Source organism: Haliaeetus leucocephalus, unplaced genomic scaffold (assembly GCF_000737465.1).
Source record: "Haliaeetus leucocephalus isolate CR32 unplaced genomic scaffold, Haliaeetus_leucocephalus-4.0 Scaffold140, whole genome shotgun sequence".
In the NCBI taxonomy this organism is placed as follows: Eukaryota; Metazoa; Chordata; class Aves; order Accipitriformes; family Accipitridae; genus Haliaeetus; species Haliaeetus leucocephalus.
The window spans coordinates 14,090,422-14,113,331 of NW_010972576.1; the positions used below are offsets into that span (position 1 = coordinate 14,090,422).

Genomic DNA, 22,910 nt, shown 5'->3' on the forward strand with positions numbered 1-22,910 from the left:
GTTTGCTTTCACCTTTCAAAGTTTGCTATTTATTGGTTTATCAGAATCTGCATTTTGAAAGGTGCCATGCTGAAGCTTTAGAAGCTTATCTTGCATGCAGAAAATGCTGATTTGAGAGGACCTTTTCCTGCAGGGGCTTGCCTACAGATGTGTTGGCTTTGTGCTTACCTAAATCTGTTTCCTATTGATTGGATTCAGTCACTGTAACTATCCAAAACAGATGCAGTTAATGAGTCAAGTCAGTACTTTTATAGTGATATAATTGTATCTACAACAAACAGGTGCAGTTATTTAAAGTCCGTTATGCTTATTTTAGCAGTTAGTGACCTTGATGCAAAAACAAGGCATTAAAAAAAAAAACCAAACCCCAAACTAAAACCACCCCAACAAACTGGATCCCACTTCAGGCCCAAATGCAGATCTGGGGCCCCAGACAGCAGCATACTACTTTGCTTTGTTAAATCTCATTGAGACCAAAGAACTTAAAAACCTATGTAGAAGTAGCGAATTGGAGACAAGGTTGGCTTTCTTTTTAAGTGTGTGACAAGCCCTGGTACATTGTCATTAAACCTCACAGCTTTTGAGGGAAATCATTGTGGCTTTCAAAAAATAAAGCTCTGGTTGAGTAGTAGCAGGGCAACAATTTCAATGAAAAATATTTTTCTATTCTATAATTAAGTAATGACTCTGTCAACAATATTACAAACCCCCAATATTTCTACATCTTTGGTTTCAACTAAGGAACCTAAATGCCACCTTTACCTTAAGTTCATTAAGCTTGGATTTTTTGACAAAACAAACGATTAAAAAAATCAGATCTTATTAAAAAAAAAAATCTTAGGTTCAGAGTAAGATTTTTTTTTTTTTTAATTTTTGTTTTTAAAAATGAACCCTCGTCCCTCTGGTAATTTCAGATTTTAAAGTTATCATCCACCTTGCAAAAGTTTTAATGAAAAGTACAAAGAAAAAATAAAGGCGTGGGTTTTCTCCAAGAGGTGAAATCTCATTTATTGTAGTTTTGAGTGTCTATGTGAAAGGGTGCATGGGACTTCTGGAAGTACATGCCTTTTTTTTTTTTTTTTTTTTTTTAGGTTTAAGTGGTGTTGCCATACCTGAGATACTCTACTTTTCATGTTCTAGATGTTTTTATGAAGGCACCTTTACTTTATACATGATCAGAGACAATAATAGGGTTTTGAATTAAGTATATATGTTCACTGACAACTTACCACTGTTAGAGAAGACTTCAGGCAGTGGATCAAATTAACAGCCATTTGGAAATCTCTACTGTTTCTAGCTTTCTATATCTAATCCAGATTAAGTTTAAATTACAGTTAAATGAAAAGGCTATCCATGTTTGCAAATGGATATGTTTTGAGACTTAACCTGTTAATACAGGTCCCAAACAAAAGGAAAGGGACAGAACTGTAGCTCAATTACATGATTACATTTATGCTGACCTTCTCATTCATCTATCCAATAGCAAAAAACTGCAGTTTACAAGATGCATAAATGTACACAGTAGCTTTAATGCCACTGTGGGTTTAAAATCATGTGGTCACCAAGGGGTTGTCAGAAATGAAGGAATACATGAAATTTTCATTTTCAAAAGAGGTATTATTTGCTTTGTAAAAAAGTAATTAGATGAGCAAGACCTAAACTGGTACTAATGTAAACAGAAGACCAGCACTGTAACTCTTACCCCGCAGGAGGCAGATGCATCAGTTCTGGTTCACATTCCAGCAACTATCTGCCTTATTTAAGACTCACTGGACCTTGTGGAGCCCTTTTTTATTTTTTGATGACTCTTGTGCATTTGGTCCTGCAACATAGTAGAATAAAAAAAAAAAAAAAGGTAACCGCTTTTTCTTTTGCAGGGGGACAGTATCTTACCATCTCTGACCCCAAAGGCAAAGAAGGAAGAGTAGCACATCTTATCCTGCCATTGGGTCACATGGCTCAGGCTGGTGACTTGTGCCTGTCGTTTAGGCATAAGGTGCCCGGACTGCATTCTGGTGCCCTCCAAGTCTTTGTGAGGAAAAACGGCGCTCACGGACCAGCCGTTTGGGGAAGAAATGGTGGCCATGGCTGGAGACGGACACACATAACTTTACGAGGACTAGGCATCAAGAGTGTAAGTACCAATGCATGTGCTCCCTTTTGGTTTTTTGTACGAGAAGCTGAAGACGCTTACATGGTGTAGCACTGGACTGTTTGTCTTCTGGGTCCAGTTTCAGCCTGTGTTGTACTACTTTGATCCCTGCCAATGGAATCACATTAAGGATAAGAGAGTCGTGCATTTTTTCAAATTAGTTTTATGCAAAAAAAATTCCATCTACAGCAACAGACATATAGGAAATGACAAAATAGCCTGTACTGAACTACCTTGTACAGCCTGTTTTAAGGGAATCACCATGTAGGAAAGAGTAGTCTAATGGACAATGGCATACTGTACATGGATTTCTAAAAAAAGCCTGTATCAAGGTTCCTCATGAACAATGCTTTAAATAACACAATACCATGAAATAGGAAGAATCATCCCCTGTGGATTAGTAACTGGCTAAACCAGGGCAAAGATATTGCAAATAAGTAATTTTTGATAATGCAGGGAGGTTACGTGTGCAATCTCACATGGTTTTATGCTCTTCAGTGTACCTGCAGCTGATCTGGCCAAGGAGGTAAATGATGACTTAACTACACCAATAACACAAAACGGTTTAGTGCAATCAAAAGAAGCTGTCTGAAGTGCCATGGAGAATCTTTTAATACCTGGAAATCTCAGAAACAGAGCAATAAACTGATATCAAAAGCTCAGCATTTTTCTTTAACCTCTGCTTAGCTTTGAAGGTAGTTTCTATTTCAGATCTGAAGAAGGGGCTTGGGTGCTTCAGGGCCTATTTTGCTCTGACTTACATATCAGGGGGCCTAAAAAGCTCACACATCATAATGTTCATGGTGGGAGCAGGCTACAACACACGCAGAATATAGTTCTAAAATTAATATTAAGGCTGTAATTACCGCAGATAATTTTCTGAAAACTTTACCTCTGCAATAGTAACAAACATTCCTGACATTGTTAGCTGTAAGTGAATGTCAGACTGAGAATATGGAAATTTATAACAGGTGAACAATATATTTGCCACATTCTTACCCTTTTTCTTTAAGTTTAACACTTCTGGCAATCCTCAGGTCTGTCTCACCTGATAGAGCAGTTCATTAAATAAGTGTGTATCACTAATACATTGTCTGGCAGAAAAGCAAATGAGTTTGAGAGACCCCAGACAAGACCAGTAGTTCCCCTTTGCACTGTCCCCTGCCTCTCTTGACCACCTCAGCAACAGCTGTCAGCACGGCTTGCCAACCATAACTGAGTGCCGGTCCACAGACCAGAGCTGCCTCGTGGCACCTTACAGAACAGTCGAGTTTGGCATCTTTTCCAGCCAGCATGGGGAGCCTGGGCTGCTGACCTGAACCACTGTGACACTTATTCCAAGGATCAGGGAATGAGAGAAAGCTCTAGGTAAGCAAGGCCTCTGCCACAGACAAATCAAGAGGAAATATGGAAGCTTTATTTTCTAGCTAATTAAAAACCAAAAGCAACTCAACACTATTGATTTTAGGGGAGGCCTACTGCAACCCCGAGCAGAATATGGATGGAGAACAGAATCCTTCATCACACTTTTTAATGAATTAGCTCTGTGTAAATTATTTTAAAGTACACCCAAAATCACTCATTTCTTAAAAAATAATTCAGTACATTCAACATAGAGTTTCTCTGACCTCTTCCATTCCTACTCCTTATTTAAAAGTGTGCTTTCAGCAAGCATCCAAATTATTTTTAACTACACAGCTGAATTTCTGATCTATGAATCTGTATTAATTCTTTCCAGCTCAGTGATAACAGCAGACTCTTACAAAGTTTTGCTGCAGGCTTCGAATAATTTCTAAGCCATGGTCAAAAACACTGACTGTATTAAACAGTTCAGGCTTCTGAATCTACAGCAGTAGCACAGGTGAGCAGTACTGACTTACGGGAAGCATTTCTTAAAGTCAGCTGGCCATTCTGTGTATCATCTCTGATTTATGCTCCAGTCCTTCTAGTCAAGCTTTGTATTTGTTGAATTTCTTCTACTCAGGCTAAGTCTGGACTGCTAATGATCTGCATAAATCCATACCCAAACTTCTGCTGCCATTTTGTGAGGAGCCAGTGCTTCTGTAGATCACCATGAGTCTGCAGGAGCCAAAATTTATTAGAAGATGGGTGTTCCTAGTTCACACAGCTAAGGCAGCTGCAAGGTGCTTTAGCAATGGACAGCTCCTCTATTAGACAAGATTTTTCAGAACACAAAGGATTTTATGTGTTTGCCATGAGGGACAATGAAAAAGGCACAGAGGTGATATGTAGAAAGTGCCTGAGATTCTCTTACATGGAGGTTCATCTCACTACAGCAGATGGTGCAACTGGAGCAACTCTGTCCTGAACTGCTGTTTTTTCACAAAGACCCTGCAAAAGGGAAGAAGGGAGAGGATCACAAACAGAAAAAACAGCCATAATTCTGAGCAGAATAAATAGGTTTTTGTGAGTCAGTTACGATTGCCTCAGCTTTCTTACTGTTGAGACCTCTCTCAACCAAAGCTTCTTTCATTTTACTTTATTTTTGCACTCAAATCATTCTATTTCTCTTCCCAGGTTATTTTCAAAGGCGAGAAAGGGAAAGGACAAACAGGGGATATTGGACTAGATGACGTGATCTTGAGGAGAGGACGCTGCTCTGAAGAGCATTAGCAAAGACAATGGACCAGCACAGTCATCTCCTCTAGCCCTTCCCATGCTATTCCTACCAAGCTTTGAAACAGAACTGCACGAAAAAAAAGAAGAAGTTGGAGATCTGCTAAGTGCAATCTCACTGAAATGTCACTTAAAAACATGGAGAGCATCTCCCAGGATTCAGGAACTCCAGCCCTGTGCTGGTCATTTCTATTAATCCTCACCTCTAAATCATATTTGGTATGTAATAACTTTATCCCCTGTTAAGCCTGGTGAGTGCTCACACAAAGAGCACTTGTGGAAAAGGGAGAATTAATTACAAATGGTGGCAAAAGCAAGCTCCAGCTCAGAAAGGTTTAGTGTTAACTGATAGTCATTGTCTTCCCATAGTACTACTCTTTCATTGATGAGATCTGATAGGCAGGGGGATTGATCTAGCTTCAGAGTCACCTCAGATTAGTACAAGCCTGGACGTGAACTTTGGCTTACTGCCATTGACCTCTGAAGAAGGGTTTGCTTCATATTAAATAGCATTTATTTTGGTATTGCATCTGTATTAACAAAAAGCAGTTATATAGAATAGGCATTGCATCCTGTAATATTGCTACTGCTGTGTTTTGTGTATATGTGTATGGTTATTAACATATTTATGTTTTTAATATTTACAGACTCTAGTTGCAAGGTAATTGGCAGCTGTGCTTTCTTATTGTACAAGACAGGAGTTAAGCATATTCTTTGATCCTGCTGGTTGTGCTAATAGATACGTTACCAGTCAGTTAATGGTGCTCGTCGAAAAATGCTGTTGCAGTTTTCCATGTTGTAATATGCTGAAGGCAAAAGACCAAACACTTACCTGATGTAAACTGGCATCTGACAATGCTGTACAAGTTTGCATTTAGCTCAGGAGCAAGCCCTAAAGGGCTCCGAGTCCTGCAAGAAACTCCTGGTTCAGTTGAAGACTGAGCAGCCTGGAGAAGATAATTATTATTTGCATCTTGTAAGACTGAGCCTGTTGACACTACCAGGAATGTTCCCTTCCCACAAGTGGCACAAGCCTACGTGTAAGCAAAAAGGGCAGCTGCATTAATGCTGTATGAACAATTCAGACCATGAAATGCCTTGAGTGATCTTTGTCAAATGTCCATATTCCATCCAACCCTTCTGTATATAATAAACATTTTATTCTTTAGAACTAGAACAACTATCAGCTCTAGCTGGAACTAAATATTTAAAAGAACTTTGGACTCATTTTTTAGTTATGTATCATGCATGTGATGTGCAGTTTCCCGGGCAATTCTTCTGTTTGGTTTGGGATTTTTAAGTGAGGAACATTTCATCATCGTTGTTGCTAACAATTTTAAATTTGACAAAGTAATTGTAACATTTCAGAAAATGACAAAAGAAAGATTGATAAAATATGTTGTTAGTGGTGCAGCCTTAAAGCTTCAAAAATGTATATATATAAGAAATAGGTCTCAGATCTTTTAAATACTTAAATACAATGTAAGATAATGTCAGCTTCATGTCATGTTATAAAACCATCATTAAAAAAAAATTCATGTTAAGCCTTGCACAAAGTCCACAGAGACACTGTTGCAAGACCATTAGAGGTCATATTCCAAGTCCCTGTTTCTGAGAAAGTACTGTTTTGAAAATATTTTTCCAATTTGTCCCCTAGGACAAAGCACAGTATGTATAGCAGAAGTTTATTTGACCAAACAGATAGTCTCTTGCAAAACTGTATCAACAAACATTTTGGAAAGGAAAAAACAATGCATTTGTAAACATTTTAAACTGTTTAGCTTTAAATATGATCATGATCTTTTTCTCTTACGTTACTTTGTAATATGTCAGAAATATTTGTGAATAGTTGAAATAATACCTTGTCCGTATTTTAAAGTAATCAGTAAAGGAGGCAGTTACTTGCTACTAACTGGAAATCTTGTTTTCATTTCTGGATCAAAAGTCTCAATTTTATTACAGTGAAATGAAACAGAAGCTGACAATACAACCAAAGTGAAATAGCTATCTATGCAAGCCTGAAAGATTTTTTCGCCCCTTTACAAATGGCCCTTAGAACCCAGAATATGAATGAATTCAGAAGGTAAACAGAAATAAGTACTCAGGTGACAGGAGGAGGATTTGAGGTCTCTGTGTTTTACGAATGCATTTCATCCTTACAGTCAAACAAGTAACACTGTAAAGCCTTGTAAGAACCGAAGTCTCAGCTGACTGAGTGGACATTGAGGTAGTCTGTGTGGCTCTGAAGGAGCTGCTATGGCTGTGAGTCACTCACCTCTGCAGCTGGTTGTGCCGTGACGCTGTATGGGTCACCTTCTCTCAGCGTTTCTGAAGAGACGAGGCGAGGTCAGTCAGTGGTTCTGTTGTGACAGTTCTTCTCCAGCTCTTGCTGCGCCCGCCCTTTCAGGCAGCTCCATGTAGCCACACACCTCAGCCAGGACGGAGCAATACGAGCCTCCAGAAAGAGATGAGTGTATAGCCTGAGGTCTTCCTATGAAGTAGGTTGTAACTGCCCTTCCTGCTGAGGGTTTAATAAATAGGTAACTGTGCCAAAAGAAATTCCAGCTTAAATACTTAGGCAAGCAGAAGAAATTGCACTAAATTAACGTGAAAACATTTATCAAATGTACCGTATAACCTCTTGCCAGCTTACAATTTATTGTTTTTAAAAGACATGTTAAACAGTTTTCCCCTAAATAGATTGAAAATAAAGATTCTTCATAAATTACAGGTACCGTGACCAGTGGCAGTGTGTTTACTGCATTTACTGACATCAAAGCGAGTACAATGGAAAGGACTGATACATTTTTGTTTCCAGGTTCCATGCTGTACAGTCACCTCACCTTTCATCAGAGCCGTGTCATTAAGTCACTAGTGAGTGCTTTCAATAAACACCATTCATTCTGGAGAAAAGCTTCCCTAGGTTTCCTTCAATAAATTACCCTAGACTTGGAGGTCAAAATACTGGTTTTAATATAGTCGGAGATTACAATAACCACCCTAATAAAAGTCCAGTTAGTCATGAGAAGACAACCCTGAGTGGAAGAACGCTCGTGACAGCAGCCTCCATCATCCTGCTCTGTATTCCTGGAGAAAAGATGCAACAGCAGCACCCGCCTCTAATCCCAGTGCCAGATCTCACTATATATACCCCGTTACAGGTTGTTCCTCCCTGAAAACAAGGCACACTAATTGTCACAAAGATTGCTAAAATCAGAGACTTTAGATCAAGCTATGCATTGTGACAGTCACCTTGAAACCTATGCAACAAGATAAACTGTAGCTGTCTGTCTTTAAAATTTTAATTGTGAATGTTAGAAAGGTAGAGTCCTTAATTGTCAACTGAGGCCCAGTTAAATCCTATGCAATTTTTATTTATATAGAACTGGATCTCAAACACCAAATTATCAAAGTTTTCCTGGTAGTTAAAACACTTTCTTACCTGCTGTTTTATCCTGATGTCCTGTAGTCACACAAGTTTTTATGACTTCAGCTTTTTCACACCAGTAAAAAAAAAAATGAGATTGAGTGCTGCATTGGTGTAAACCTGCAACTTTAGAAAGAATTAAGAGACATTTTAGTGGTAAGTTCCAGAAGCGGTTTGAAAGAACACAGAAACCTCCTCAAGCGTTGAAAGTTAATGCATTCTGAGAGCACACCTACTGCATCAAACTGACCTAGTGATAAGTGAGGAAATGCGTTTTGAATGTCCATAATGCTTTATTTGGTTGAGAAGAAGATGCCAATGGACTGAAGGCCTTCAGGGGCCACAAAGACAACTTCAACAGTACGGACTGAAGCACCTATAGAGTTCAGACACCAGCTCCATGTAGGTTTTCAGGATTGTAAGTCAGTCCAAAATGAATCAAATCACATTGTAGCTGTTCTGCTCTTACCAATTCTCCTTGTGCACTTGTATGACCTCTTCCAAGCACAAACCCTGTTCCTTTGCTTTGAAACAAATTGTCCTCTAGACAGTACTCTTGCTGGTTGCTTTGGGCTGAGATAGCCCGTTTTTTAAAAAACAAATGTTTTTTTTATTTTTTATTTCTCTCGCTTCTTATACTTGACAAAGAGCCTGGGTAACATCACCGAGATCAGGACAGCTGATCCAATTACTGGATGCAAGTGCTCACTGGACTGCTGGTGTTAGGTTTCCTTTTTTGTCCTAATAAATCTCTAATTTAAGTCCAGAGAGCCAGATGGGATATCATGTTTACACATGCTTGATACATGTCAAAAGTACAGATCTATCCCACATTTTCTTAATAACATGTCACACAACAAAGCAAAGTGGACCTGAATTTTCTGGATAAAGACAGAAACAATTCTTCACTCTATAGATCAGGCACTCCATCATTATTTTTCCTCAGGTTGCTTCCCAATAGCTGTTAAGAATCAACCAATTCTTGCTTTGCTTTTAGTAATATTTAACCTCATTCTGTGCTACATGGGCAGATTTTTGCCACTTCACTGTTTTCCTGCAATCCAGCTATTAAAGGACTCCCCAGGAACAAGCCTCCATTGCCATCAAACCAGTCTTCTACAGGTATTGCAGACATCACATCCCTAGAGCAAAAGGGCCATCTCTACAGCATCTCTGTACCCTATATACCAGGAAACATTACATATAATTGCATATACCGTGCGCGTGTGTGTGCACATGGATGCGTATTGCGCCCAATAGGCTGTTGGCAGTATTAAGTGTTTGAGCAAGGAAGCCAAGTATTTATCTAGCACACAGAATAAGGACGCTCCTCTCTCTGTGATACAGCCAAATCCTGCCTTCCTCTGACCACAAGGTACTACAGCAGTTCTCCTGTAATTTTTAACCTTCTACTTTATGACTTTTTACCTTTTGTTCAGGCCAGGAATCGTCCTCTTTCACACTCTTCTCCCAGGTTTTTCCTCATCGTGCATTTCAACAGCCCATGTTCTCATTTCAGACTCTCATCCAGAATCCTTTTGATATTCATTTTGAGTTTGGCAAACACCTGGAAAGACAAGGTTCAGTGTGTATTCAGAGAATGATTTTACTGCATTTGCACGCAACACCAGTGCTAAAGTTTGGGATTGCCACTTACATGGGATTTCAGGGAGACACCATCATTGCTCTGGTACCACTGCTGCCCCAGCAGAAGGGTGGGGACCACATCACCTCTTCCCTTGCCTTTTGCCCCTGCCCCCACTTTAGGTCAAAAACGCAAAGAAATGGACTCACCACAAGTTTTTTACCCATCAGGATTGTCCAAGACAGAATTTCCGTATGCAGGAAGCAGGATTACTGCAGCATGCATACACTCCAGTTCAGTACCTGTGGCTTCTTACTGCAAACAACAAAAAAAAAGCCTTTCAAAGAAAATTGGTTTCGAAAGAACAAAAGGACTGGACGTGTATCATAGCAGGTGCCCATCCTTCTCCTCCGCAAGGAAACTGGTCATGTTAAGCTTCCATATACAATGCAAAACCTCATGGGTCTGGTGGCATAGTCGTGTAATACTCCAGTTGGTTTAAGAAAGATTCTTCTCTCAAAATGTCTCAGTTTGTAATAATATCAACTTAACAGAAATTAAGTCTCCATGAACTCCACAGAGGCCACTGCTTTATTAGTCAATTAAACATGCCTGGGACTGTCCTCCATCCCTGAGGTTAGATAACACATAATACCTGTATCCGTACTATTAAATCTATATTCATGCATCCATACTATCAAATCCCCTTCTCCCCAACAGGCTGTTGATGCGCACTCTATCTGTGAACAGCTGATGCCAGGGTGAGCTGACTGCCAGCCACACCAGGAGCTGTTTGGTGAGGGCTGATGCTGTGCCAGCGTCTGCTGGGAGACCTGGAGCCCATGGGGCTCAATGTCGCTGCAGGTCCCGACTCCCCAGAACAGCACCCGCAGAAACAGCCTCAAGCCCACCCAGGCACAGCCCCACCTTGCAAGTCCTGATTTAAGCCATGACAGGTGGGCCCTGTGCACTGTAGGCAGGTGAAGAGAGTGCTTTCTGAGGACACAGCAGCATGACATGAATAGTAAAACACATCCTTTCCTTCAGAAATGCTCTGCCAATGCCCTGATGCAAACGCACACAGTTTGCCTATCAGCTTGCACAACTGACCTGCTCTTAGTGTGGCTGCTTCGTGAAAAGTACTTTGCAGAGCTACGTATACAACAGAGCCAGCAAACCCGAAACCAGTCATCAAAAGCCAGAGCTAGGGCAGGTGTCATCAAAGCAAGAGGAGTGAGCACAGGGGAGGGGTGAGGTTGCTCTTCCCCCCTGCATCATGCACTACCTCTTTCTACACAGACACCACCAATGCTGAGATGCAGCTGTGCAACAGTCTCACAAAAATCCCTATGAATGAAATCCCAAGGATGCTCATACCTACCACCTTCACACCAAGGTCCGGTCCCTAGCAAAAGTTGTGACTGGTGTCCTCAAACGTGATCACACCTTCTTGTACCCCTGGGAAAAAACACTGACCATGGCTACAACCCTCAGGTCGTAAGCTCGTGAAATCAACAGGGGGACAGACAACTGTGTTTCTTGGCTGTACCTCTAAGGTGCTCTTGGCCCGTGCAGCAGTCTGATGTGGAAGAAGAAGGAAGAGTTGCCCTTGGTCCCCCTCCTGCTGCAGGCCTCAAACGGTGCCTTGTCATCCTTCCCCCTTGTGCCACGTTCCCAATCCACAGAGGAAGCACAATGGGAAGCCCCACCAACACTCCCGCTGGGAAAGCTGCACAGTCCACTCCTAAAACACATTTTCCTCAGAGCCTCTGTCTCAGGTTGTCACAGAGCTGCTCCACAGTGGTTCTGCCAAAAAAAAAAAGGGAACCACTGCCAATTTAAAGTATGTTTTTACATGATTTTATTCCCAGATGAGCACAATAATACACATGTAGAACAAGTGCCCAGAGAAAAAAGATAAGCAGCCAAAAGTATACCTTGATATGTGATCGGTAACAGATCAAAGGCAACATCCAAATTTTAAATTAAGAAAAAAAATGCTGGCTGACTTAAAAGAACAAGCTTCTTGCCTATCATTTTGCTCCAGCAAATGTTGGAACTTACCCATTGGATCTTAATACCATTATTTTGGGATGCCAAGTGCAAGTAGACTTTCTTCCCTTTTTCCAGACCTTTCCATCTAGATACAAATACTGAGAGTGGCACCGTGAAATGCACTCTCACATCCCTGGCTTCAGGTCTAGCACAAGATCTCCTCGTCTGGGAGCTCACACGATGTATGCCACCTCAGCTGGTGATGACAACACCTCAGCAAAGACCACCTTGACATCCAGCCTGATATGAGTAGAGAACTAAACCCAAATAAGCACTGAGCAGTGCCGGTTATGCTTTCAAATGAGGAGAATAACTGGAAGACTGTCTAAGGCAAGAAATTTGATTAGTAGGATTCAGAAGGGCACCCAAGAGAGACACTTTGACTTCCATCCCTCTCAAGTTCTGAGTTAGCTCAGGAAATGTCATCCTACCTCAGTTTCTTGGACCACCTGGAGGACAGGAGAAGTTGTGATCCCATAGGGCTTTTCAAGGCTTCCATGCCCAGATGGGATGTTTAGTTTTCTCAGATACCAAATACATGATTCTCGTTACAGTCTAGAGGATCCCTTTAGTCATTGTGGCTTGGAGTGTATGAACAGGGCTCGAAGACACTGAAGCTGCTCACTAATATTAAACCCCACAACTCTATAGCGTACAACAATTTACACAGAAACCAGGCACCTTTATTGCATAGTTAGAAGTGTCATTAAACCGCGAGCAATTCAGTTACCCTCCTGTCGTATGCCACTGATTTTATCCTGCTTATAAAAAGATACTTTAATTGGCTGAACTCCATTACTGAAGCAGATTGCTAAAAGCGAGTTATGTTTAATTACCCACAAGGTACATCAGGCAGTTTTGTGGGTGTTAGGAGACCTCAGCACTCTGGCAGCTTGGCTGTGTATTAGCAAGCAGCCCTGGCACATTCACACGCACGCTGGGAAACTCACTGTGAGCCACTCTGCCAGCTTTTATTGGAGTAATTTGCCAAATAAACAAATATGGGACTGGGGCTTGAAAAAAATATTTAATTAATATGAAAAACAGGCAGAGAAAGTACATCGTACATCAAGTACATGGCCTTCATCACCTCTATAGCCTTTGATCCACTTACATAGGTGGTTAGGGGGCTAGACAAAAATTGTAAGGGTTCAAATACGGCTTGGTCACAAAGCTCCCGTCCACTGGCCTCTCACTAGGGCTCTTTGTAACACTGTTTCTCATCTTCTATTCAGCCACCCACCCCAGGGTGTCTCCCAGGACACCACTTAGCCCAAAGAGTGTGTTTGGCATCGCAGCAAACACACAAATGATGACTAACCCTCCGCAGCTGGCTGGGACCATGTGGTGCCTAACGCATGCAACTCTCTTCATTTTTCTCTCAAGTTTTGTCAGATGTATGAGCTATGCTACTAAAGACATTGGGCAAATTCAAATTTTCATGTTCCTTGATGAAGGCAAGGAAGAGATTTTCCTTCCCTGACATGCAAGTCTGTTTCCTTCCTAATGAGGGACCCTCAGCAGAGGAGACCCATTCAGTACCACCCTCTGTGCTAGCTGCTCTGACCGAAATCCCCTGCGTACTGCAAGTAGTGCGTACGTAGAAAACCGCACAAAAAAACCAAATAAGGCAATATCCTGAGCATGCAGCAAATGGATCTGAACTATAATCCTTCAAGAGGCACCTATGGGTGAAACTACAGGAGGCACAAATGGGGAATGCATGGAATCCTGCAACTGCACTCACCAGCATGGCACTGCAAAACAACTCAGCTCCATTCCTGGCCCTGAAATGCACTGACACACACTTCAACTGGTGAGTTTTCCAATGGCCAGTCTGCGTGGGACATCCCAGGAACACAGCATCTCCAAACCACGCAAGGCTGCCAATAATGACCGCAAGGTAATCTTGCGACATGAAAATAACACGAGGGAGATTTTCAAACCTTGCTATTAAACACATCCGTGGAATGATAGCTCTGTCCCAACACTCAATACGGACAACCCATGCTTCATGTCTCAGTGACGGGGCAACAACTCCCTTAGGGGATGTGTACAGACTGCACAAACAAGCTCTAGCCTTTGATGACCGCACTTTTGGGAATACAAACCTCTTGCACTCATAAGGGAACTGTACAGAGCTGCAGCAGAACAGGCACAGTCTGCTGCAGTGGTATCAGGCTTCACCCACTGGCCTTTCAGCCAAGGGGTGAAGCTGCCCGGGAGCTCCCTAAACAAGTTCAAGGGACCAGTAGGAATTTTCTCTGTGCACCTCTCCACGCCCTTATTTATACTGCTGTAAGGTGAGTAAACTCACCCACGTGGCAGATAACAGAAGTAGGCAAATACTTATATCGTGCACCTAAAGGTAGATAAACGCCATTTACTTGAACCTACTCGTGTATCCTACTGCCACACACTGTCCTCTTAACACACAACCGCAGCAGACAGGTCAACTAGCCTAAATGGCAATAGCAGTTAGTTAAAAGCAGCAGCACAATTAAAAGCCTCCATTATCCAGCATTATTGAAGGGAGAAAGCTTACAAACAAGTTTAATTTGTCTGTAACTTCCAGAAGCCTGGACCTCTGACTTGGCCCTTTTGCCACCGCCACAGTCAGGTGAGGCACGCTGAAGCTGTTTTGGACCCAGCTGCCATTGGCTTCTGTGGTACAAGATCAGGTCCTTTGTTAATACCATACAAAATACCTTGCTTCTCATTAAAATGAATCCTCTCAGCTGCTCAGAGAAACGCATCTGACTTTCTCTCCTGAAGGAGTTGCTGAGCAGGGCATCTAGAATGCCACTGTGCACAAAGCAGAGAAAACCAAAAAAACATTACAAAGGAACTTGGGCAGCCACGAGACAAGCAAGCAGATCAGATACTGATGAAATCACTGTGCTCCCTGAGCTGTTTATATGTGATTTATCTCAGTTGCTAGTTAATTTTTAACAGGCATTTCCCCTGTTCCTTGCCAAGCAGTTGGCAAACTCACTGCAGAAGAGCTGCATGTGCTCCACTAACAAACATCCAAGCAGTGTTTCAAAGCAGATACAGTAAATGGAGTTCTTACTCCAAGTAAGAACTGTTGTTTAAAATCCTATTTCTCCTGTATCTGAAAACAAACAAATTTCTTTTTGCCCACATCAAAGAACTGAAACACAAGATTCCTCCCTTCTTCACCATATTCTGCTTTGTGCTACAGTTTTTCTTTTTCCTACCTAGGTACTGCATGTCATACCTATCTCCTATGCAGAGACTCTACAAGACTCCAAAGTGGATTCTTTCATTAAACAGCTACCAGTATTCAAAGTCTTTTACAAAATGCATTTGCACCAACACTAAACCAGGGCAACATCAGGGTAAGACAAAGGGAGAGCTCTTGCAGCCTCACATTTCAGCACATTACAGTTTTGCTGCAGAGCTTCCAGTCTAGCCCACAGTGACACCAACCTGTCAAAAGCTCTTCAACAGACCTACCAGCAGTTTTATAAGCACTACACTTGAAGTACTGGCACTCTCACCTGCAAAATGCAAACCCTCAAACCACCTCCTCTGGTTCCAGACATTACAACCCTCTGGGCTGGTGGAGAGGTTGGGTTGCCCCAGTTAGTCCCAGCTGAGGGCTCTACTCCCTGGGCAGAATGCAAAGGCAATACCCACCACCCAGCCAGGGCCCCTGCAGCTAATGGTGCTCCTGCACCAGGGGACCTGGTGCCAAGCCAACACCACTCCAGACAGGCCCTAGATCTGCTGTTTTCCCCCAGTGGGATAAACCAGCACGGGCACAGCCTATGTTAATGCAGCTGCGCTGCCCTGTTACGCAGCGGTGTGCTGTCTCTGCACAGCATGACGGCAGGCAGCTGAGGGCATCACAACACCCACACACCTTGCCACAGTGGGGTTTCTAACTCCTGGCAGGGCCCAATCCTGCCACCACTGCCCCTGGCTTCAGTTAAGGCTGGATCAAACTCCTGGTGCGAACAGATTCAAACCAAGTCCCTTCAAATCAAACTGGAAAAAGCCCCATTTGCCTCTGAGCCTTTGTGGTTGGGCAGTCCGCAAAGAACAACCACCTGAATTTATACAGCCTATCAAGCCTGCACTACCCACCCCATGGTGTGATGGCAGCCCTAGCAGCTGGGATGCTGACGGGCACCATCAACTGACAGCAGGAGAGCAGGCACTGGCATTGCTTCTAAGCATAACCAAGTCTTGAACTAAGCAGCAAGTGGCTACAGACTGTGAATTCAGAACTGGAGTATTTCTTTATCTTGTCCACAGTAAGTGTGTGCGTGTGCTTTGGAGTTGGATGCACCCACTGCGGCACACCATGTGGGGGTACAGCTCCCCATCCTCTGCACAGGTTGCTTCCTCTCCTACCTTTTCCACCTCCTCCTCACACCACTCTCAAAGTTTCCCAGCTGCACTTTTTCTCTCACTCTCCAGTTTGTTCCAGGAGCCCAACTTTTTTCTGTCCGTCTTCCAGTTCTGTGTTGCTGCTGTGATTTTGAGCTTTTGATGAAAAACAGGCTATCAAAGCCTTTATCCTCAGCTGCATACTTTTAAGTTTAGGCCCCTGTCTACCAGGAAGATTCACGTTATGTATAAAGCACTGCACCTGGCAGTGTTTGCCAGATCCTGCCCAACCTATAATAAAGTTTCTTTGCCTCAGGACCTGCTGAACCCAAAGACTGTTTTCTCTGGCACGAGAGGCCAATTTAGTCCTCAAGATAAATATTAAGCAAACAGGATTTTTTTTACTTTAGGAACTAAGAAGCCAGAACTTTTTCCTGCAACCACAGTCACACCCCTTATTCCTGCAACATTGAGCTATTTAAAAAAAAATAATTCCTGTGGTATTTTCCTAATAGCCATAAAGCAGCGGGGCATTCTGTCAGACACACATTGCTATTATTACTCTGCCTATGCCTCGTGACTATGACCTTCCAAATTCAGAAAGATTAGCCAGCTGTCAAAAGAAAAAAAAATTAAATTCTTCTCTTTGTAACCCTTCCTCTATCACTTGTTTTCCCTGGGCAGCAGCTCAGACCTGGCAGGGAACCACCTTTTAGTTCCTGCCGTAAGACTCCATCACATCTTGGAAATGTCCAAGTCCTGAGTGTTGCAACTTGAACCTTCTGCGTACTAAAAAAAGAAAAGAAAAACTTGTACTCTTGCCAATGTTTCAACAAGCAACAACAGTGAACCAAAACCCAAGTGAAGTACTGTTGCCCATCCATGTAATAATAACAATTTCTATACCTGAAAAAATAACATTAGTAACTTGAAACAACCAAGGGGCACTGACATCAGCCACTCCAACAATCATACTGTTCCCTTCATCTCAGCAGATGACAGGTAAATTGAGTTTGTAACACTGCTAGTAATTCTAATAAAAGTATGAAGTCCATAGCAAATTATGATACAGACCCGTATCAGCTCAGGGACCTCTTGGTAAAATAGCATTCAGAGACACAGAGCAGTTAGCCGTTTCTCTCCTCTGTACTTGTTCCCTCGTTTAAAATACATAAGATTTTTTTCAAGACTATGTAAAGATAAACAAAGATTAAAATTACGGCAACTGTCTCTTTCCCCTGATTTCATTGTCTGAACCCTCATTAAACTCCTCAGTAAGCAAGGTCAGATCCCATCTATTTTCTATTCATATACACAATTTATCTCTGCTTGCCCACGGTCTATGCCTGGGGAGAGTACTCCCAAGCAATCAACCTTTCACTCCCAGCTCCTGACCCCATTTCTTTTCACCCATCCTTTTACATTTTCCAGCCTTCTGGCCATCTCCTAATGGCGAAATCAGCTTTTTGCTGCCTGAGCCAAGAGAAGAGGCAGTGGCAAATGCCCTTGTGAAGATCTTGCCTCTTGCCATGTTTTCTACCTGCCGGAGCAAGTCTGCAGCCGTCTGTCCTCCTCGCCCTAACCCGCTCTGTGGCTGCTGCCCTCAGCAACGCTTGTAAGGTCACAAGAAGTGGCAAGCTCCGGAGCAACCCCTCGCGGCTCTGGTTTGCATCTTGTCACGCTCCCCCTGCTACTGCAAATGCACCGTGAGCCAAAAATCTCTTTCAAGCCAAAACTTCACTTACTGACACACAATGAGCCCAGCAAGCGGTAACAGTGGATTTTGAAATGTAAAAAATTTCCCCTGCATGTTAATGCTCTTTTCCCTCTACTTGATGAGTCCATCTTCAAACTCTGTCCTAAAGAGGTGTTGAAAATAAGATACCGTGAGACACATGCAGGTCAGAGCTTCACCCACTGGCACAGCCCATCTGAGCCACCTCCCTCCTGGATGGAGCTCAGCTACTGACTTCAGAGATGCAGCTGATAAAAGTTATAATAAAGGTTTTAGTTCAAATGGTGCTGTGCTGTTTTTATATCAGCTGATTTTCTAGCCCATGAGTTCCAGCATCATTCATTTACTCAGAAATAGTATTTAATCCTCATGTATGTCAGAATCACAAAATTTACTTTGCTTCTTCCACATCAAACTTAAGGAAAAAACAGGTGATGGGTTGCAGAGCTCTCTAAACCTGAACACTAATAATTGCTGGATGAGAAAACAACAAACAAAAAGTTATCAACCACTTCTGGCTAATTTCAGAGAGCAAAAGGGAAGGACTTCATTCCACAAAAAAAGAGCAAAATCCCCAAAGGAAAAAGTAAGCAATTTTTTCCTCAAGTCAATATTGCTTACAATAATTCCAGTGGTTTATCTACATTTCTAGACTCATTATTTGTTCTCCCAGACATTGGAAATAAAAGATAAAATCACTTTTGCCCCCCTCTGAACAAGCTATAGTGAAATGCAACAGATGACAAGCTGAACATGTCTCTAACAGGAGGCCAATTCCAATACTGCACCTTTATTTATATAGGAGGAACAGCACATATATAGAGATATTTTTAATGTATGTATCACACATATACATATATAAAAGGCCTATTTATGCATTCAGGTAGAAGGTGTAACAAGAATTGCTTGGGAAGTGCTGCCAATGCTGGTCGGTGCTGGGAAGGCAGGACCTCCCGAACCCCTCCCTGGGGCTTGCCGGGGGAGCGGGCGCTACCTAAGAAGGAACAACCTCCCCTAGTGCCAGTTTTTTTCCCCCATTTCACAGCTGCAAATCCTCAGCAGTGTGTCAGGCTCTGCTTTTTATAACAAAAGCCTTCAGTCTCCCGACATTTTAAAAGGGTTTGAAGAAACATAACATCAGCTAGTTAAAAATACCACGTGGAGCGTGTATACACACCCACCTCACTCTAAGCCAAAATCACGCAGAGCAAAGTTTGTACAGCCTAAGAGCTCATCCTGCCTATCCCCCCTCTCCTGCAGGACTCCTCCGAAACAGGATCTGCTCTGTTGCCTTGCGTGGTGTGCTTCGAAAGCCCCAGGTGACCCCCTCTTCGCAGCAGGCGTGCAGGCTGTACCCCTGTGTACGCTCATACTGTGCCTGGCACAAAGAGGCTCTGAGCCGAGCCGGGCACCTCCAGGTGGTACCCAAAGTAAATGGGTCACTGGATTCCTCACGCTGCAGTACCTTTCCTGATCTTCAGCCAGAGTTTTTGCTTCAGCTAATTTGAAATTCCTCCTCTTGTGAGACTCCCAAAATGCCTTTGTACAGTTCAGGTTGTGTCTTAATCTCCTGGCCAAACCTAAGTCCTGCAGCTCTTTTGATCTTTCCTGGTTAATCAAACTTCTTGGTCGCTTTGCCATTTTTGATACCGCTCTTGGGATTCCTCTCATGTACAGTGATCTCCTCCTACTTCAGACAGCTGCAGAGAGCCAGGCAACACGATAACTGCAGACAGCAGCGCGTTCCCACAGCTGACACTAATAAGACCAGTGCAATGCTCAGACAGGGCTCGGAGCACAAGAGCCTGTGCTGAGCTCCCTCTTGCTAGTGCTAGACTGCTTTTGAAACTGCAGTAAGGTAAGGTCTGTCTGCGCCATGTTGCAGTGTGGTTGCACCGTTTTATTACCCAATCCATTCCCAAACATCAGTTCACAGTCATCTGCATGCCTTGTTCATGGCACAGACAATACCTCCCTGCAACTGCTTCTGCAGCAACTTTAAATGTCCGAGGGCTTAAGTGCAGCCAAAGCCTGCTGCCAAGCCATGCGGTTACAGCCCTTGCTCCCCTCTCAGTCCATCATCAATTTCCCACAGCCTTGGGGAATCAGAGGCAGGGACCACTATGGAGAGAAGAAAAAATGATCAAAAACCAAAGGGCAAATAACAACATCCAAGGTAATGCAGGTAAACCACCACCACCAGTATTCTGGTTCTTTGGTGGGCAAATTCCACGTCCCAAATTTTCCCTAACGCTGAACAGTTACCAGTGGCATTTTATATTAAAAAATAATGTAAACTATACCACCAATCCTACTGTATAACATAACAGGAGGTTACAGACTTTGCAGTGAGTAGCCAGGCAACGAGGCTTCCTGCGTGACAGTTCTATGGTATTTTGTCACTGTGCCAAAGCCTGACAGCAGCCCTGGATTACTGCCTCTTAGCAGTGCCTCTAGGCTGCTCTTCCTACCACATGGTTCATCACTGTCTTACTGTTAGCATCAGCACACCCTGAATGCCAAATGCCAAGTTTCGGGTCAGTGTGTGTTTCATGCTACCCTTGTGTTGATGCAAAAGTGATGCCACAAAGCAGCAGGAGAGAAGGCATTGGGCTCTCAGACTAGAAGACATCTAAAGAATTGATGGAGAAAATCCTGTGCCACTGTAACAGAAAGATTGCTTTTGGAAAGCCAATAGTGCTCAAATAGGTCATGCTATAATAATTAATAAACTTTTATACTGTGCCAGTGATCCATGAGAGATCTTACGCTAGATGCTGTACAAACAGGGAGATTTCTATTCAGGGAAATCCCACCTCTTTATGTCATTTGCTTAAACAGACAAAAACCCTGAAATGGTGTTTTCATCTCTTCTTTAGGATATTTTTCATCTGAACAGATTCTTTCAGAAAGTGTTCTATAAAAAAATGACTTAACCCTTGCAATACTCTCCTGACAGTGGTACGGTGCAATCACCCAGAAGAAACTTGCCTTTCAGATGAATTCAGCATAGCCTGCTGACAGCACTTAAGGCATTGCTCTCTTCATTCAGCATTATAAAATTAATTGCCTCTTGAGTGTAAGAGTTTCATTTCAAGTTCTGCCAAGGCTAATAGGCAGGATAAATACTCTCCTCACCCATGGCCTAGTGGGAGCTCTCTTAAGCACCTCAAGTTAGCTGTGTAATACCTAGGGAAACATGACAGTCAACATCTTATATGCCAAGTTATGTCAGACTTCAGAATGCAAGCAGGATTTTACTTCAGCTACTCTGTTCTAACCCCCCTCTGATACTGAAAAGAAGTGATCCTCTGTAAATCTGAGATACTTTGATTCACAACACTAGAAAAAAGAAATCAGTATTTCTTATAGGGATTATTATGAACAAAGCTTTAGCTGAACAAGAGCTGTCACACCAACCTCCTTCACGAAAAGTTAAGTGCCAGGAACTGGGCGGGAGGTTGGGGAGAGAGGGAACACCGCCATCACAACACCGGCCCCAAAACAGAGACAGATCCATTTTAATTTTTTTTTCCCTCAGAATACCTTCCCCAAGAATCACTTTTTTCCCCTTAAAAATTGATACATCTTTAATAACAACATTAGCAGTATTTATTTTTGTTACCACTTTGCCAATGATCTGGGCTACTTCGAACAGTTAATCTTTTCTCCAAATGAACCCATAAGTTTTCATAATGGCTGGACTGGAATGAATATGTGCCCTGATAAAGTGCAATGACATTTTGCTAAAATGTAACTACTGTATATTTTATTTGGCAAAAAGGTGGAATCTTCTTCTGGAATTTGTTTATAATTCAGAAGTCTACATAGTCCTCAAAATGTCTTGGTTACTCAATGAAGTTCATAATGAAAGAGAAGCCATTCACAGAAATAATCTGTTAAGCCCAGAGCCGAAAATTCATACCCGAGGACACACACCAACACATGCATGAGAAGATGGTGTAAGTTTATCTTAGCTGGACTTTATCTGTAGAGTTTGTGTCAATCTGCAGTTTCACTGTCAGTAGAGCTACTGCTGTCTGCACTACCAAGCTAGAACAGACTATTAATTAAGTCTAGTTAACTCTGAATCCTGCCCCCAATGTGTCCATAAACCTCCAGACAGTTAAGGAAAAAAACACCCATTTTCATTTTCAGCAAGAGTATGCGCTATTGAGACTTGTCAGAATGCTGACATCTAAATACGCTTCATGAACTTCTGAGTTTTGACTGCTTCGCTGTATTTCCTGAATGCATTATGCCTGCAATTTTCCCCCTCTGAATCACACAGCTCATCCGTGTCAAAATAAATTTATCACCTATTAATTTCCATTCTTCTGCTCGGTTATTCCACACCTCCAGCAGACAAGGGCAATGCAATGGCAGGGCATCAGGTTGCTAATCTAACATCACTGAGGAGGTTACAGCATTTCCCCCCTCTGCAGCGTGCACACTTTGCAGTCTTCTGACTGTAGGTTTCTGACAAAATATAAACCAGGTATCTTTTTCCACTTTGAGAGAGCTCTTCCCTGAGTTCGCGGGCTTGGGTGTCTACTTTACCTCTTTCAATTTAAAGAGAGATACAGCATAACAAGAAAAACTGCAAATGATGAAGGCATTTTCCCAAAAAAACATTTCACAGGGAAGTTAAACCTTACACAGCAGTGGTACAGCTAGCTAGAGCTCCACTTCTTGACCATCCACGTCAAAAATTAAAAAGACGCTTTCTAGTGTGGAGTAACTCAATCTCTCACAGGAAAGCTCTCCATTTGATTAAAACCACTGCACCCTGTCTCTCAGCCAAATTAAACTCAGTTTTGCTTTAACTGTAATTCTGCTTTCTGATGCCTCCTTGTTACAATCAGAGCAGGTGTATTTTTCCACGAGAAAGTACTGGCACAACTGCAAAGGAAATGTACTTATATCACGCTTCCACCCTAATGCCCAATTAAAGCAAAAG

The 22,910-nt window shown here is 42.4% G+C and overlaps 1 protein-coding gene across 1 annotated transcript in view; it reads left to right on the forward strand.

The window, feature by feature from the left end:
• The window catches only part of NPNT (nephronectin), a 51,212-nt gene extending 46,426 nt beyond the window's left edge, over positions 1 to 4,786 (forward strand). Inside the window, exons 12-13 of the mRNA XM_010561054.1 lie at positions 1,878 to 2,134; positions 4,691 to 4,786. Coding sequence (XP_010559356.1) covers positions 1,878 to 2,134; positions 4,691 to 4,786 — 353 coding nt within the window. The remainder of the gene's footprint in view (positions 1 to 1,877; positions 2,135 to 4,690) is intronic.
• Positions 4,787 to 22,910: the final 18,124 nt, after the last annotated feature.